Source organism: Oryctolagus cuniculus, chromosome 15 (assembly GCF_964237555.1).
Source record: "Oryctolagus cuniculus chromosome 15, mOryCun1.1, whole genome shotgun sequence".
NCBI lineage: Eukaryota > Metazoa > Chordata > Mammalia > Lagomorpha > Leporidae > Oryctolagus > Oryctolagus cuniculus.
This window is the reverse complement of record NC_091446.1, coordinates 38,516,672-38,530,983: the sequence shown is the minus strand read 5'-3', so window position 1 is coordinate 38,530,983 and position 14,312 is coordinate 38,516,672. Positions and strand designations below refer to the sequence as shown.

The 14,312-nt window shown below is 42.3% G+C and overlaps 2 protein-coding genes across 8 annotated transcripts in view; one reads left to right on the top strand and one right to left on the bottom strand.

Annotated features, from left to right (window-relative positions):
• Positions 1-14,312, top strand: part of BTAF1 (B-TFIID TATA-box binding protein associated factor 1) — a 98,802-nt gene that overhangs the window by 45,841 nt on the left and 38,649 nt on the right. For all 5 annotated transcript variants that reach the window (XM_051823360.2, XM_070057621.1, XM_051823362.2 and 2 more), the window contains 5 exons: positions 9,365-9,469; positions 11,216-11,365; positions 11,631-11,773; positions 12,062-12,236; positions 13,646-13,849. In XM_051823360.2, the coding sequence (XP_051679320.2) occupies positions 9,365-9,469; positions 11,216-11,365; positions 11,631-11,773; positions 12,062-12,236; positions 13,646-13,849 (777 nt within the window). The remainder of the gene's footprint in view (positions 1-9,364; positions 9,470-11,215; positions 11,366-11,630; positions 11,774-12,061; positions 12,237-13,645; positions 13,850-14,312) is intronic.
• CPEB3 (cytoplasmic polyadenylation element binding protein 3) overlaps positions 10,170-14,312 on the bottom strand; it is a 276,322-nt gene continuing 272,179 nt past the window's right edge. For all 3 annotated transcript variants that reach the window (XM_051823389.2, XM_070057623.1, XM_070057624.1), the window contains one exon: positions 10,170-11,891. In XM_051823389.2, the coding sequence (XP_051679349.2) occupies positions 11,874-11,891 (18 nt within the window). In that variant the 3' untranslated portion in view covers positions 10,170-11,873. The remainder of the gene's footprint in view (positions 11,892-14,312) is intronic.

The following is a 14,312-nucleotide window of genomic DNA, read 5'->3' as shown; positions in this document are numbered from 1 at the left end:
TTCAAGCATGCTGTTTATACATAGATACTACAGTTTGGGCTAGTCATCTTTTTTTTTTTTTTTTTTTTTTAAGGATTTATTTATTGCAAAGGGAGAGTTACAAAGATAGAGGAAGAGAGGTAGAGAGAATCGATATTCCATCTGCTGGACCAGTCATCTTCAAAGAGTGGGACAGTAGATTATTGCATGAAAATGTTTTTGTAGGTATTGACTAACCATCTGTGTCCATTTGAATTAGGAGTATATTCACATAGATTTCCTTCAATCTGCAGCATCACAACTGTTAAGAGCTTTTGTCAATAGCATCTGTAAGTTTTGTTTTGCATTATCCTTGTGATTTCTGTCTAATCAGAATTTTCTGTGTCAGTACTATAAGGTCTATTTTATAATTCCATCAAACATGGGCTGTGACAGCTGACATAAGTTGTTCTTAATTTTCATTTGTGTGTGTGTGTGTCAGTTTTACAATCTTTTCTTTATTTAAAAAAATTTTTTTGACAGGCAGAGTTAGTGACAGAGAGACAGAAAGGTCTTCCTTCCGTTGGTTCATCCCCCCCAGATGGCCGCTGTGGCCAGCACACTGCGCCAATCTGAAGACAGGAGCCAGGTGCTTCCTCCTGGTCTCCCATGCCGGTGCAGGGCCCAAGCACTTGGGCCATCCTCCACTGCCTTCCCAGGCCACAGCAGAGAGCTGGACTGGAAGAGGAGCAACCGGGACAGAATCTGGCGCCCTGACCAGGACTAGAACCTGGGGTGCCGGCGCCGCAGGCAGAGGATTAGCCTACTGAGCTGCAGCGCCGGCAGTTTTACAATCTTTACCTAAATATTTCTGATGTAAGTGTTCAGTTTGTCATTGATGGACCTCTTGAAGTTACCTGACTTCTCTTCCCACAGTTTTCTTTTATATAGACTTTATTTGTTTTTTTAAAGATTTATTTATTTATTTGAAAGAGTTACCCAGAGGAAGAAAAAGAGATCTTCCATGACTGGTTCACTCTCTAGATTGCTGCAAAAGCTAGGGCTGGGCCAGCCTGAAGCCAGGAGCCAGGAGCTTCCTCCAGGTCTCCCATGTAGGTGGCAGGGGCTCAAGTATTTGGGCCATCTTCTGCTCTTCCCAGGCCATTAGCAGGGTGCTGGATCAGAAATGAAGTAGCCAGAACTAGAAATGCTGGGAATATGGAGTCAGCTTAAGTACAGAGAGAGAAAACGCACCTCATCTTTGAATTAATGGTAACTATTCTGGTTTCAATTTCTTTTCTTTTCTTTCTTTCTTTTTTTTTTTTTTTTTTTGATGGGCAGAGTGGACAGTGAGAGAGAGACAGAAAGGTCTTCCTTTTTGCTGTTGGTTCACCCTCCAATGGCCGCTGCGGCCGGCACACTGCGCTGATCTGAAGGCAGGAGCCAGGTGCTTCTTTTGGTCTCCCATGGGGTGCAGGGCCCAAGCACTTGCGCCATCCTCCACTGCACTCCTGGGCCATAGCAGAGAGCTGGCCTGGAAGAGGGGCAACCGGGACAGGATCTGGCGCCCCGACTGGGACTAGAACCTAGTGTGCTGGCGCCGCAAGGCGGAGGATTAGCCTATTGAGCCGCGGCACCGGCCATTCTGGTTTCAATTTCTAACTTGTCAACCTGTTCCACTCAAAACTCCAGTCATTTTTGTTCCCTTGAAATTATTTTGATTATCTTTAGTATTTTTTTGTTTTGCTTTAGAAAATCCAGGCTTTTTTTTTTTTTCCTTTTTTTGACAGGCAGAGTTAGACAGTGAGAGAGAGAGAGAGAGAAAGGTCTTCCTTCCATTGGTTCACCCCCAAAATGGCCGCTACGGCCAGCGCACTGCGCCGATCCAAAGCCAGGAGCCAGGTGCTTCCTCCTGGTCTCCCATGTGTGTGCAGGGCCCAAGCATCTGGGCCATCCTCCACTGCCTTCCCAGGCCACAACAGAGAGCTGGACTGGAAGAGGAGCAGCTAGGACAGAATCCGGTGCCCCAACCGGGACTAGAACCTGGGGTGCTAATGCCGCAGGCGGAGGATTAGCCTAGTGAGCCGTGGCGCCGGCCCATAGACTTTTTCTGGAAGATGCACTTATTCTTAAAATTAATCTGTGTATGCATGCTTGCACATCTCTAAAATGTCCTTAAATAGAACCATAGTTAATAATACTGCTACAGATATATATGAAATCTGATTTTCATTATTTTTCTCTGTGGCATACCATGACAACTGTGAAAATAAACTTTTTTTTTTTTTGGACAGGCAGAGTGGACAGTGAGAGAGAGAGACAGAGAGAAAGGTCTTCCTTTGCCGTTGGTTCACTCCAGTGGCCGCCGCATCCAGCGCGGTGTGCCAGCCACAGCACGCTGATCCGATGGCAGGAGCCAGGTACTTATCCTGGTCTCCCATGGGGTGCAGGGCCCAAGGACTTGGGCCATCCTCCACTGCACTCCCTGGCCACAGCAGAGAGCTGGCCTGGAAGCGGGGCAACCGGGACTAGAACCCGGCGTGCCGGCGCCGCAAGGCGGAGGATTAGCCTAGTGAGCCGTGGTGGCAGCCGGAAAATAAACTGTTTAATTCCTGTGCCTTTATCAGTGATGGTAATGTGAAAATGTTAGCAGTTCTGGCTTCCTAGGGAACATGAAATAGGAACTCTTAGGAAAAACAGTGTCTTTTGGCTGTGAGTCACAGTCAGGATGTAACTTTTTTTGCGGAACTAGCAGCTGGATAATCAGAGTGAAAGAATTTACCATTTACTTTTCCTTTCTGTATTGTTTTTTAAGCCAGTAACTATATATGCAAAAGTATACATACTCATGAAAGTCTGTGTATGTCAGTGAACTATGGGGCTATCCAGATTAATTCATGTTTATACCCTCTAATCATTGGAGCCAGAATTTGACTCCATGGTCTAGAAAGATAAGTTTCCAGGTATTAATTTCCTGTTTTGCCATGTTAACTGACTAGCTCAACTTTTCCATCACATTTGTATCACAATTTTAGAATCATTCAAAAATTTCAGTTTCTGCTACATTAACTTTTGTTAGAAGGGCAAGCTTAGTCAATACTTGAGGCTATACATGAGTCTGATTTGGAATCTAAGGCTTTTTAATTTAGGATGCTAGAAAAATTAATATGTGTGTAGAGAAGGAAACAATGACAAAAGGAATAGACTTGACTAATTCTTTGGTCTTCTAGAATGTTAGCATAATTAGGCCAGGCTTTTTAAGATATGAAAAGGGGAGAACAAAGTTAAAATATTTAGCTTGCTTTCACTAAATGTTGGTTGGAAAAAATATAGCACAAGGCATTATAAATCGTCTAAATATAGAGACTTTTGTTTCCTTTGGCCATCAGTCAAAATAGGTTTTCAGAGAAATTTAACGTAATTCTGTGATTCATCAGAGTTGTAGCCTCTCTCCTGATCTTCCCTTCAGTCTCCAAGAGCATTTGATGTGCTGGTGGAAATGAGGTTGAATTTGCCTAAAGGCAGGAATCAGGTGTAATACTGGTAAGATCTACTTCATGTAAGATGCCAATGCTGCCAGTTAGGGATCTGTTGCTGAGCCACTTCTGCGCTACCAAATGTGTTGTTTTAGTAACTGATACCAAATGTGTGGGCTTTTCCCCTGACACTGAACAATTCTGTCAACTCTCTAGGCACCAACTGGATGTCTTTAGATTCATTTCTGACACTACCAGGGACTAGTGTCAGATCCCACAACTTAAATAATTCAGTTCTGGGGTCAGCATTGTGGCACAGAAGGTTAAGCTGCTTTTTGCAATGGCTCCAGTTAGAGTGCTGGTTTGAGTCCCGGCTACTCCATTCAAATCCAGCTGTTAATATGCCTGGGAAGGCAGTGGATGATGACTTAAGTGCTTGGACTCCTGCCACACATTCTGGATACCTGGATGGAGTTCTGGCTCCTGGCTTCAGCCTGGTTCATCTGCAGCTGTTGAAGCTATCTGGATAGTGAAGCAGCAGATGGAAGATCTTTCTTTTTGTCACTCTACCTTTCAAATAAATCCATCTTTTTTGACAGGCAGAGTGGACAGTGAGAGAGAGAGAGACAGAAAGAAAGGTCTTCCTGTCGCTCCCCCTCTTCACGGAGGAACGACACAGGACCCTGCACTGTTCTTTTGTCTGCTCGGCCCTCCCCAGGTTTGCTGCTGGTTCTTCCCAGGTTGGCTACCGACCTTCCCACCTCCGTGGAAGGGCGGTGCCCCCTGCCACTTTCCCCACTTCCGTGGGGGAGCGGCACACCGCCGGCCGGCTCTCGGGGGCTGCTCAGATGTTCCTCAGGTGTTCCTGGTGCATGTTGTCTCTCTCCTCCTTTATAGTCCTCTTCCACCAATCCCAACTCTGCTACCCACACGCCGAGTACGCTGCTCTCCTCCAATCAGGAGCAGGATCAGCTCCTGCAGGTTACTGGTCGAACTGGAGGCAGCTGTGTAAAAGTTGTTTACTCCTCTCCCAGCGCCATATTGTGGGAGAGCAGATGCATAGAATAAGTCTTAATTCCAGTAACTTAGTCTAGTCCGAGTTGCTCCCCACATCTTCCTTTGCCGTTGGTTCACCCTCCAATGGCCGCCGTGGCCGACACGCTGCAGCCGGCGCACTGTGCTGATCCGAAGGCGGGAGCCAGGTGCTTCTCCTGGTCTCCCATGCAGGTGCAGGGCCGAAGGGCTTGGGCCATCCTCTACTGCACTCCCAGGCCACAGCAGAGAGCTGACCTGGAAGAGGGGCAACCGGGACAGAATCCGGCGCCCTGACCAGGACTAGAACCCGGTGTGCCTGCACCACTAGGCGGAGGATTAGCCTATTGAGCTGTGGCGCCAGCCCAAATCCATCTGTCTTAAAAAGAAAAAAAGCCCAGTCCCATAGTAGATTGCCCCCCACTTCAGACAGCAATTGCAAGTTTTGAGCCTCTCTCATTTCTGACCGACTAAATTGGGAGTTCCCATGACTCCCTCTTTAGGTTTAATAATTTGCAAGGATGACTCACAGCACTCAGAAAATCACTTGCAGTTACTAGTTTAGTGTGAAGGATGCAATTTAGGTAGCCAAATGGAAATAATGTGCAGAGCAAGGTATGGGAGGTGATGCTTAGACCTTCTGTGTCCTCTCCAGATGTGCCACCCTCCCAGGGCCTTTATGTGAAATAAATCATCCCTGGTGAGCTGTTAAAATAATACCATTATGGGGCAGACATTGTGCACAGCAGGTTAATTTGCCACTTGGGATGCCCACATTCCATATTGCAGTGCCTGGCTCATATCCCGGCTACTCCACTTCTGATCTTTAGTCTTCTGTTAATGCATCCCGAAAGACAGCAGATGATGGCTCAAGTGCTTTGACTCATGCCACCCATGTAGGAAACCCTAGAAGAGTTCCAGGCTCCTGGCTTCAGCCTGATCCAGCTGTTGCAGGCACTTGAGGAGTAAACCAGTAGACTAAAGATCAGTCTCTCTGCCTTTCAAGTGGATGAAAGTAAATAAAACATTTTAAACAGTAATACCAGTAGTGAACAAAAGCCATGTTGCTTTTTTGCAGCTATATCAAAAATGCACTATTACCTATTAAGCTTGCCTAGTTACTCAAGTGGGCCAAATTTGACTCACAGATAGATGTTTTCCCAGCCCTATTATTTATTTTCTACTGAGCAGACTATATACTATGCCACTGAAGAGTCTCAGTTTTTCTAGTGCTAATTTTTTTAAAGGTTTATTTATTTGAAAGGCAGAATTACAGAGAGACAGACAGACAGACAGACTGACTCACTCTTCTATCCACTGGTTTACTCCCCAAAATGGCTGCAACAGCCTAGGTTTGGCCAGGTCAGAGCCAGGAGCTAGGAACCAGGAGTCTCATCCAGACTCCCATGTGGGTGCTGGGGCCCGAACATTTTGGCCTCTCTCCACTGGAGCTGGATCGGAAGTGGAGCAGCTGGGACTTGAACTGGTTCCCAGTGATGTGGGATGCCAGCGCTGTAGGCAGCAGCTTAACCTGTTAGGTCACAGTGCTAGCCCCCTAGTGCTAATTCATAGGGTGGTCACCACAGTTGGGTTTGTTTTTTTAAGTCTATTTTCTCTTTGTAAACGTAATTTGTTTTTAAAATGGACTTTATTTCTTAGTGCAGTTTGAGTTCACAGTAAAATTGAGCAGAAGGAACAGATCTGTTCCCAATAGCTGCCTCTATTATCAACACTCCTCTAATTTATTTGTCCATTTGCCTTTTGAAGAATATCTTGGTTGCTTCCAAGTTTTGGCAGTTATGAATAAAGCTGCTGTAAACATCTATGTGTAGGTTTTGTGTGGCTACACGGTTTCATCTCCTTTAGCTAAATATTGAAGTGCACAGTTGTTGGATTGTATTATAAATGTATGTGTAGTTTTGTAAGAAACTTGTAAACTGTCTTTCAAATTGAAGTACCATTTTGCATTTCCACAAATAATGAATGAGCGTTCCTGTTACTATATATCCTGGCCAGCATTTGATGTTGTTAATGTTCTGGTTTTGACCATTCTTACAGGTGTATAGTGGTATCTCATTGTTGTCTGAGTTTCATTTTCCTGGTAACATAATATGAACCATTTTTTCTATGCTTATCTGCCTAAACTTAAATTTTTTAGAGCAGTTTTAAGTTCACATCAAAATAGAAGGAAAAGTATAGTGTTGCCATGTACCACATCCCTACCCTATACAAATCCTCCCCCATTGTCACCATCTTCCACCAGAATCATAAAAAATCAAAGAATATACACTGGCATATCATCAGGCAAAGACAGTGATTTAGATTAGGGCTCATTTTTGATGTTGTAGTGCCTAGGACTTTGATAAATATATAGTGTCAGGTTTCCATAATTACAGTGTCATACAAAATAGTTTCAATTCCCTAAAATACATGTGCTCTGTACTCTGTATTCTTTCCTCCTCCTGGTTGTTGTAGTAATTATAAAGTAGAATTTACTGAAGTAACAGTTTGTAATTGAAGATTTCTATAGTTTATATCACATTTATTTGTTATAAATATAGGGGAGAAGATCTTCCTCTCTTGATGTGGCTTTGGGGTCTGTGAGCAACTATCTGGATTATGTAGAAGAGTGATGTTAAATCATTTGCTTTTTGCTATTACAGTTTTCTTCTTACAGATTAAGATTATTCCTAATTATCTCTGGTGAGAAAACAGAGAACTTTTTCTGAGTTTCCTTTTTCTTTTTCATAAAAAGTGGAATTGAAGCATTGAAGCAGAACAAGTTAGTGTGGTCCCCTGCTGGTGATTTTTGTAGATTGTTTTAAACTTCTTCCAAACTGCCTTGAGAACTTGCGCCCTGGTCCTCTTTTTTTTTTAAGATTGATTTATTTATTTGAAAGGCTGAGTTACAGAAAGGGTGAGGTGGAGAGAGAAACATCTTCCATCTGCTGGTTCATCCCCTCAAATGGCCACAGTGGCTGGAGTTGGGCCAATCCAGAGCCAAGAGCTTCCTCCAGGTCTCCCATGCAGGTGCAGGGGCCCAAGGAGTTGGGCCATCTTCTGCTTTCCCAGGCCATAGCAGAGAGCTGGATCAGAAGTGGAACAGCCAGGACTCGAACTGGCACCCTCATGGGATGCTGGCACTGCAGGCAGCAGCTTTACCCGTTATACCACAGCGCCCCCCCATCCCAGTTCTATTTTTGTTATTAGTTTTCTGTTATCTAGAAAGTTATAGGTAGCTTTATAATTTAAATATGCATTATCCTTGGAACTTGTGAATTTTTGGAATTTCAATTAAAATTTTCAAATTTCTCTTTAGTCTCTCCCAGACATTGTATTTTTTGCTTTAAAAGAGTCATTTTGGGCCGGCGCCACAGCTCACTAGGCTAATCCTCCGCCTGCGGCGCCAGCACACTGCATTCTAGTCCCGGTCGGGGTGCCGGATTCTTTCCCGGTTGCCCCTCTTCCAGTCCAGCTCTCTGCTGTGGCCCGGGAGTGCAGTGGAGGATGGCCCAAGTCCTTCGGCCCTGCACCTGCATGGGAGACCAGGAGAAGCACCTGGCTCCCGCCTTCGGATCAGCACAGTGCGCCGGCTGCAGCGTGCCGGCCACGGTGGCCATTGGAGGGTAAACCAACGGCAAAAGGAAGACCTTTCTCTCTCTCTCTCACTGTCCACTCTGCCTGTCAAAAAAAAAAAAGTCATTTTGTGGGGCCGGTTCCAGGGCACACTAGGTTAATCCTCCACCTGCAGTGCTGGCATCCCATATGGGCACCGGGTTCTAGTCCCAGTTGCTCTTCTTCCAGTCCAGCTTTCTGCTGTGGCCTGGGAAGGCAGTGGAGGATGGCCCAGATGCTTGGGCCCCTGCACCCACATGGGAGACCAGGAGGAAGCACCTGGTTCCTGGCTTCGGATCGGCACAGCTCGGGCCATTGCAGCCATCTGGGGAGTGAACCAGCGGATGTAAGACCTCTCTCTCTCTCTCTCTCTCTCTCTCTCTCTCTCTAACTCTGTCTTTCAAATAAATAAATATTTTTTTTAAAGAGTCATTGTGGGGCATGGGTGATACTATGAACTAATTAGTAAAGTTTTTCTGATAGTTGGTCTTAGTGTGCTTGTAAATATTTGAACAGCAGTAGACAGTATATTGTCGCTCCCCCTCTTCATGGAGGAACGACACAGGACCCTGCGTTGTTCTTTCGTCTGCTCGGCCCTCCCCGGGTTTGCTGCTGGTTCTTCCCGGGTTGGCTACTATCCCTTCCACCTCCGTGGAAGGGCGGTTCCCCCTGGCCACATTCCCCACTTCCGCAGGGGAGCGGCACACCGCCAGCCGGCTCTCTCGGGGGCTGCACAGGCGTTCCCCTTAGATGTTCCCCTTAGATGTTCCTGGTGCATGCCGTCTCTCTCCTCCTTTATAGTCCTCCTCCGCCAATCCTAACTCAGCTGCCCACACGCCGAGTACGCTGCTCTCCTCCAATCAGGAGCAAGTCCTACAGTTTATTGGTTGAACTGGAGGCAGCTGTGCAGAAGCTGTTTTCTTCTCTCCCAGTGCCATATTGTGGGAGAGCAGATGCATAGAATAAGTCTTAATTCCAGTAACTCAGTCCAGTCCGGGTTGCTCCCCACAGTATATAGGATCCCATATTCTGGACATAGTAGGTATTTAGTAAGCATTCTTTGGTTGCTTGATTTCTGTGAGCTTTAGTAATTTCTCCAACCTCTTCGAAAAATAGGATATTTGGTGTCTCAAAATCTCATCAAAATTTATCACCAGTAGAACATTTTTGATAAAGCCATGCAGTCTTTTTCACGGTAATATTCCTATTATTTTACTTGTATATCTGGTAAGCTGACATCCAAGAATAAAATGTTATAGCTTTAATTCTGTTTTTGTTTTCAGAACTCATCGTCTTGGCTTATACCTATCCTGCCTGATATGCTCCGACACATTTTTCAATTCTGTGTTTTAGAAAGCAGTCAGGAAATTCTGGACCTCATTCACAAGGTACACGATGAATATCTCTACTGTGTTTTTAAATTTACTTTGTAAATTTTTAAAAATTTTTCTCATAATTGCTGTTCTGTTAGGATTTTAGAAAATAGAGATTTGAAAAATCTGGCATCCTAATTTGCAAGGTGACATGGGAGTTAAGTTCTGGTTGACCGTTTTTTCTCCTCTTACTATATGACCTCCTAAACATGTTTTAAGCATTTTCTGATACCCTCAATAAAGTAAAGAAAAAAACACTGCTGTTCTTTAGCCCTCATTTGCTGTTTCTCAGTAGGCTTATAGATCCTGCAAAGTATCTTTTGGGATCTGTTGATATTGTACAATCTCATTATCAGAGTTTCAGATTTGTGGATTTTCCTTTTAGCAAGATTTGTCATAAAAGTTATGTTGGAATATTGATAGGACTTGATACATTTAATAGCATTTATAAGGGAAATGGCACTTTTTATCCTTAGAATCTGTAGCTAGTCTTGAATTTTTGTTACTCATGTTAGCAACCTTGGATTAACAATGATGTTATTTCTATATATTGGTCCTAGCCTGTGAAATATTGGTCCTAGCCTGTGAAATGTTAGGCATCAAAAAAGATACTTTATTGTATGTGATCAAGATTCAAGGCTTACACTGTTTTAAATTTATTTTAGGGTATCACCACCTCTAAATTTAGCAGAGTGTGTTTATCAGGAACTATTACTTTTTTTTTTTTTTTTTTTAGATTTACTTATTTATTTGAAAGAGTTACACGGGGGGGGGGGGGGGGGGGTCTTCCATCCGCTCGTTCACTCCCCAGTTGGCCGCAGTGGCTGGAGCTGCGCCAATCTAAAGCCAAGTGCCTGGAGCTTCTGGGTCTTGCACATGGGTGCATGGGCCCAAGGACTTGGGTCATCTTCTGCTGCTTTCCCAGGCCATAGCGGAGAGCTGGATCGGAAGTAGAGCTGCTAGGACTTGAACTGACCCCCAGGAGCTATTATGTCTTAAAGTGGGTGTTGAAGGACCAGCTTTGTGGTAGAGCTGGTTAAGCCACTGCCTGCAATGCTGACATCCCATATGAGTGCTGGTTCAAGCCATATGTGTTGAATGTAGGATTGTATAAGTATTATCAAGTGTTATCAAAGGATCTCAGTGACTTAATGAGATTTTTGACAGCTGTTATGGGCATATTTTATTTAAAAATCTGTAGAAGACATTGAAGATTCCTTATATTCCTTTTTTTTTTTTTTTTTCTTTTTGAAGACTTTATTTATTTATTTAGAAGCAGAATTAGAGAGGGAGATCTTCTGTCTGCTAGTTCACTCCCCAAATGGCTATAGCAGCCATGGCTGGGCTAGGCTGAACCTAGGAGCCAGGAGCTTCTGGGTCTCCCGAGTGAGAGCAGAGACCCAAGCACTTAGGCTGTCTTCTGCTGCTTTTTCAGGTGCATTAATAGGGAGCTGAATCAGAAATGGAGCAGCACAAACTGGCACCCATATAGGATGCTGGTATTGCAGGCAGTGGCTTTACCCATTACATCACAACCCTAACCCCTATATTCCTTTTTTCAAAAAAAATTTGTGTTAGATTTTTTAGTCTGCAAACCTATCAAAAAAAAAAGTATTGTAAAAATAAACCTGTATTAAATTCAGAATGAAACATTGTGATATTTCCTATTTTTTTCAATTCAGTAACCTTAAAAATAGGTAAGTATTAGATTTTTGAGCACTCATTAGAAGAATTTATTTTCATATTCACCTTTCACTGTAGGTTTGGATGGAACTGTTGAGCAAGGCTTCGGTTCAGTATGTGGTGGCAGCTGCTTGTCCATGGATGGGTGCTTGGCTTTGCTTAATGATGCAGCCTTCTCACTTACCAATTGATCTAAATATGTTACTAGAAGTAAAAGCCAGAGCCAAGGTATGTGTAGAGCTACATGATGTATTTGTATATTCAGCTCAGAATCATTAGTACAGTAACCATATAAGAAATCAATACAGCTTGATTATTAATGTGATTCATAAGTAAAGAGAAATTGTTATTAGGACCCCAACAAAATGAGTGATAATTTTTATCCATTAAAGTTTTGTGAAAAGAATGGTATTATACTGGGACTATAACAATGTGTTTGTTGTTGTCCATTAAATTTTAATGATTTATCTTGTTTTTTCTTCTTTCATTCTAGGAAAAAACAGGAGGTAAGGTACGCCAGGGCCAAAGCCAAAGTAAAGAAGCACTTCAGGAGTATATTGCCGGTGCAGACACCATTATGGAAGACCCAGCCACCAGGGATTTTGTGGTTATGCGGGCCAGAATGATGGCAGCCAAGTGAGTATACACCAAGAATCCACAGAACCCCTCTGAACAATCAATTGAAAGGTTTGGCCTTCAAAGGTCATTTAACCGAAAGATTCTTCTCATGTTTCTGTCAATCTTTCCTTGCAGCCTAGGGAAAAATGAAAGGGAGTAAGTGAATTTTTTTGAGTTCTAAAAATAGAATTTTTTATGTTTTTATGAAGATAAGATAGGAGTTATATCTTCTATGGGAAAAGTTAGGTGTTTAGTAGGGGAAAGATTACTTCAGGTAATTTCTATAGTAATTTCTTTATCTTGTAGGTTATTAGGAGCACTTTGTTGCTGTATTTGTGATCCAGGTGTAAATATGGTAACCCAAGAAGTCAAACCAGCTGAATCCCTTGGCCAATTACTCCTGTTTCATTTGAATTCCAAATCTGCATTACAGAGGATTAGTGTTGCTTTGGTAATCTGTGAATGGGCTGCTCTACAGAAGGTACGATACTTATCACAAATACAGTAAGGACGAATGAAGTAAAACAATTTCCATTAGCTGTTAAAATTATTTACATTATATTTTACAACAGAAGAATAGTTTTTCTGTGTAAAAATTTAACAGTTACAGAAAATTATTCCAGATTATATTGAACATTATTTTTTTCCCATTTAACTCTAGATTTTTTTTTACTTAGAACTCTCCATTCTTGTCCCTGTCAGTACTAGCAATGCGCATACTTAATATTTGCTCTTGACCTTACGGTCTGTTAAGAAGTGTCCCTATTAAAACATGTATATGTATGGAAGCAGTCCAGAAAATATTGGTCATTCATTCTTCTCTAAATTTATCAGATATCACTGAAAACAAAGAATAAGAGGCTTTGAATTTTAGACATCTGTTTTTATGGGTAGTAGCAAGGGCAGAATAAAAAATTTTGGTCACAGGAAGAATGAAGTTTCCATATTTAAATGGAGTTTTGTTTAAGACTTGTTTCTGTAAATCAAAGAAACTTCCTGCTGGCTTTGTTTTTTTGTTGACTGGTATTCTGGAAATTTAACTGTCTGCACTTGCTGTGAGAGTTGCTTGTTACTGCCTCTTAGCAGTTTGTCAAAACTGTGTCTAAAAGTAATTGAGCTGTGCTCTGTTGCAACTGAGACCCCTGCTTTGCCTCTGGAAAGAAGCAAGGCTCATCAGTTTTTAGGCAGGACTCGGTGTGCTGGAGAGGCAGTGATGCTGTGTTTTTGTGCCTCTCAGACTCAGCAGCAAGTGTTGACAGTTCGGTTTCTGGACCCTCACAGAGCTTCTCTGGATTTACTCTGTGAAGCCCAGGCTGATCACCCAGATCCCACAGAACCCCTCTTGGCTCACCACTGAGGCCATTCCCCCTCTGGTTGGGGCAGGCAACAACCAGAGAGAGTGGGAAGGGTTAGTTAAATTTGGGGGCAGGTAAGTAGTTTTTAAATTATATATCCATTTCTAAAGTATGGCATGTGAAACTGTGGGCTAAACTGTTAAGTCTAATGATGAACTTTTAAGTAACATTTATATTTAGTGCATGCTAGATATTCTTCTGATAAATTTTATAGTAATATACATTTAAATCTGTACTACAGATAGATCCATACATATATATATACATAAATTTTCAATAAATTCAGAGTAAAGGTAAGAGCAATTAGACAGAAAATTTAATGGAATTATAGTCCCAATGCATGTTGTGTAGTCATTCATATTAAAATGTAGGTTGGATGTTAGTATCTTTTCTCTGTGCAACTAACTATTGTTCTGGGATAGAATATAACATAGATTCAAAATCAGTAGGAATTTGGAACTTTCAGATTTTGTATGTATAAAGTTGTATTTATTTATTTATTTGCCCTGAATATTTGTTGTCTATTATGTTTTAGGAGTGTAAAGCTGTTACCCTAGCTGTGCAACCACGTTTACTTGATATCCTTTCAGAACATTTATATTATGATGAAATTGCTGTTCCATTCACACGAATGCAGAATGAATGTAAACAGCTTATATCATCATTAGCTGATGTACATATTGAAGTTGGTAATAGAGTAAGCAACAATGTTTTAACAATAGATCAAGCTAATGACCTGGTGAGTAACAAAGTCGCTTTCTTAATTTTAGATAGAGTGTGAAATAAAGATTAGAAATTTTGTCATGACCTGTTTACCTTTAAACACACTAATTTGTTGAGTCTGGTAGCCTTTTTTCCCTAACTTTTGGAAGGGTTTTTTTTCTTTGTTACCTATTTTTGAAATAAGGATAAGGAATGGGGAAAAGGTGTTTTTTTTTTAACTAAAATTTTGATAAACTATAGAAAAAGCAATAACATTTTGATATTTGGATTAGTCTTTAAAAATATTTATTTATTTATTTATTTATTTGAAAGTGAGAGTTGGGGCTGACACTGTGGTAAAGCAGGTAAAAGCCGCTGCCTACAGTGCTAGCATCCTATGTGGGCACTGGTTGAAGTCCCGACTGCTCCATTTCCAATCCAGCTCTCTATTATGGCCTTGGAAAGCAGTAGATGGCCCCCAAGTCGTTGGGCCCCTGCAC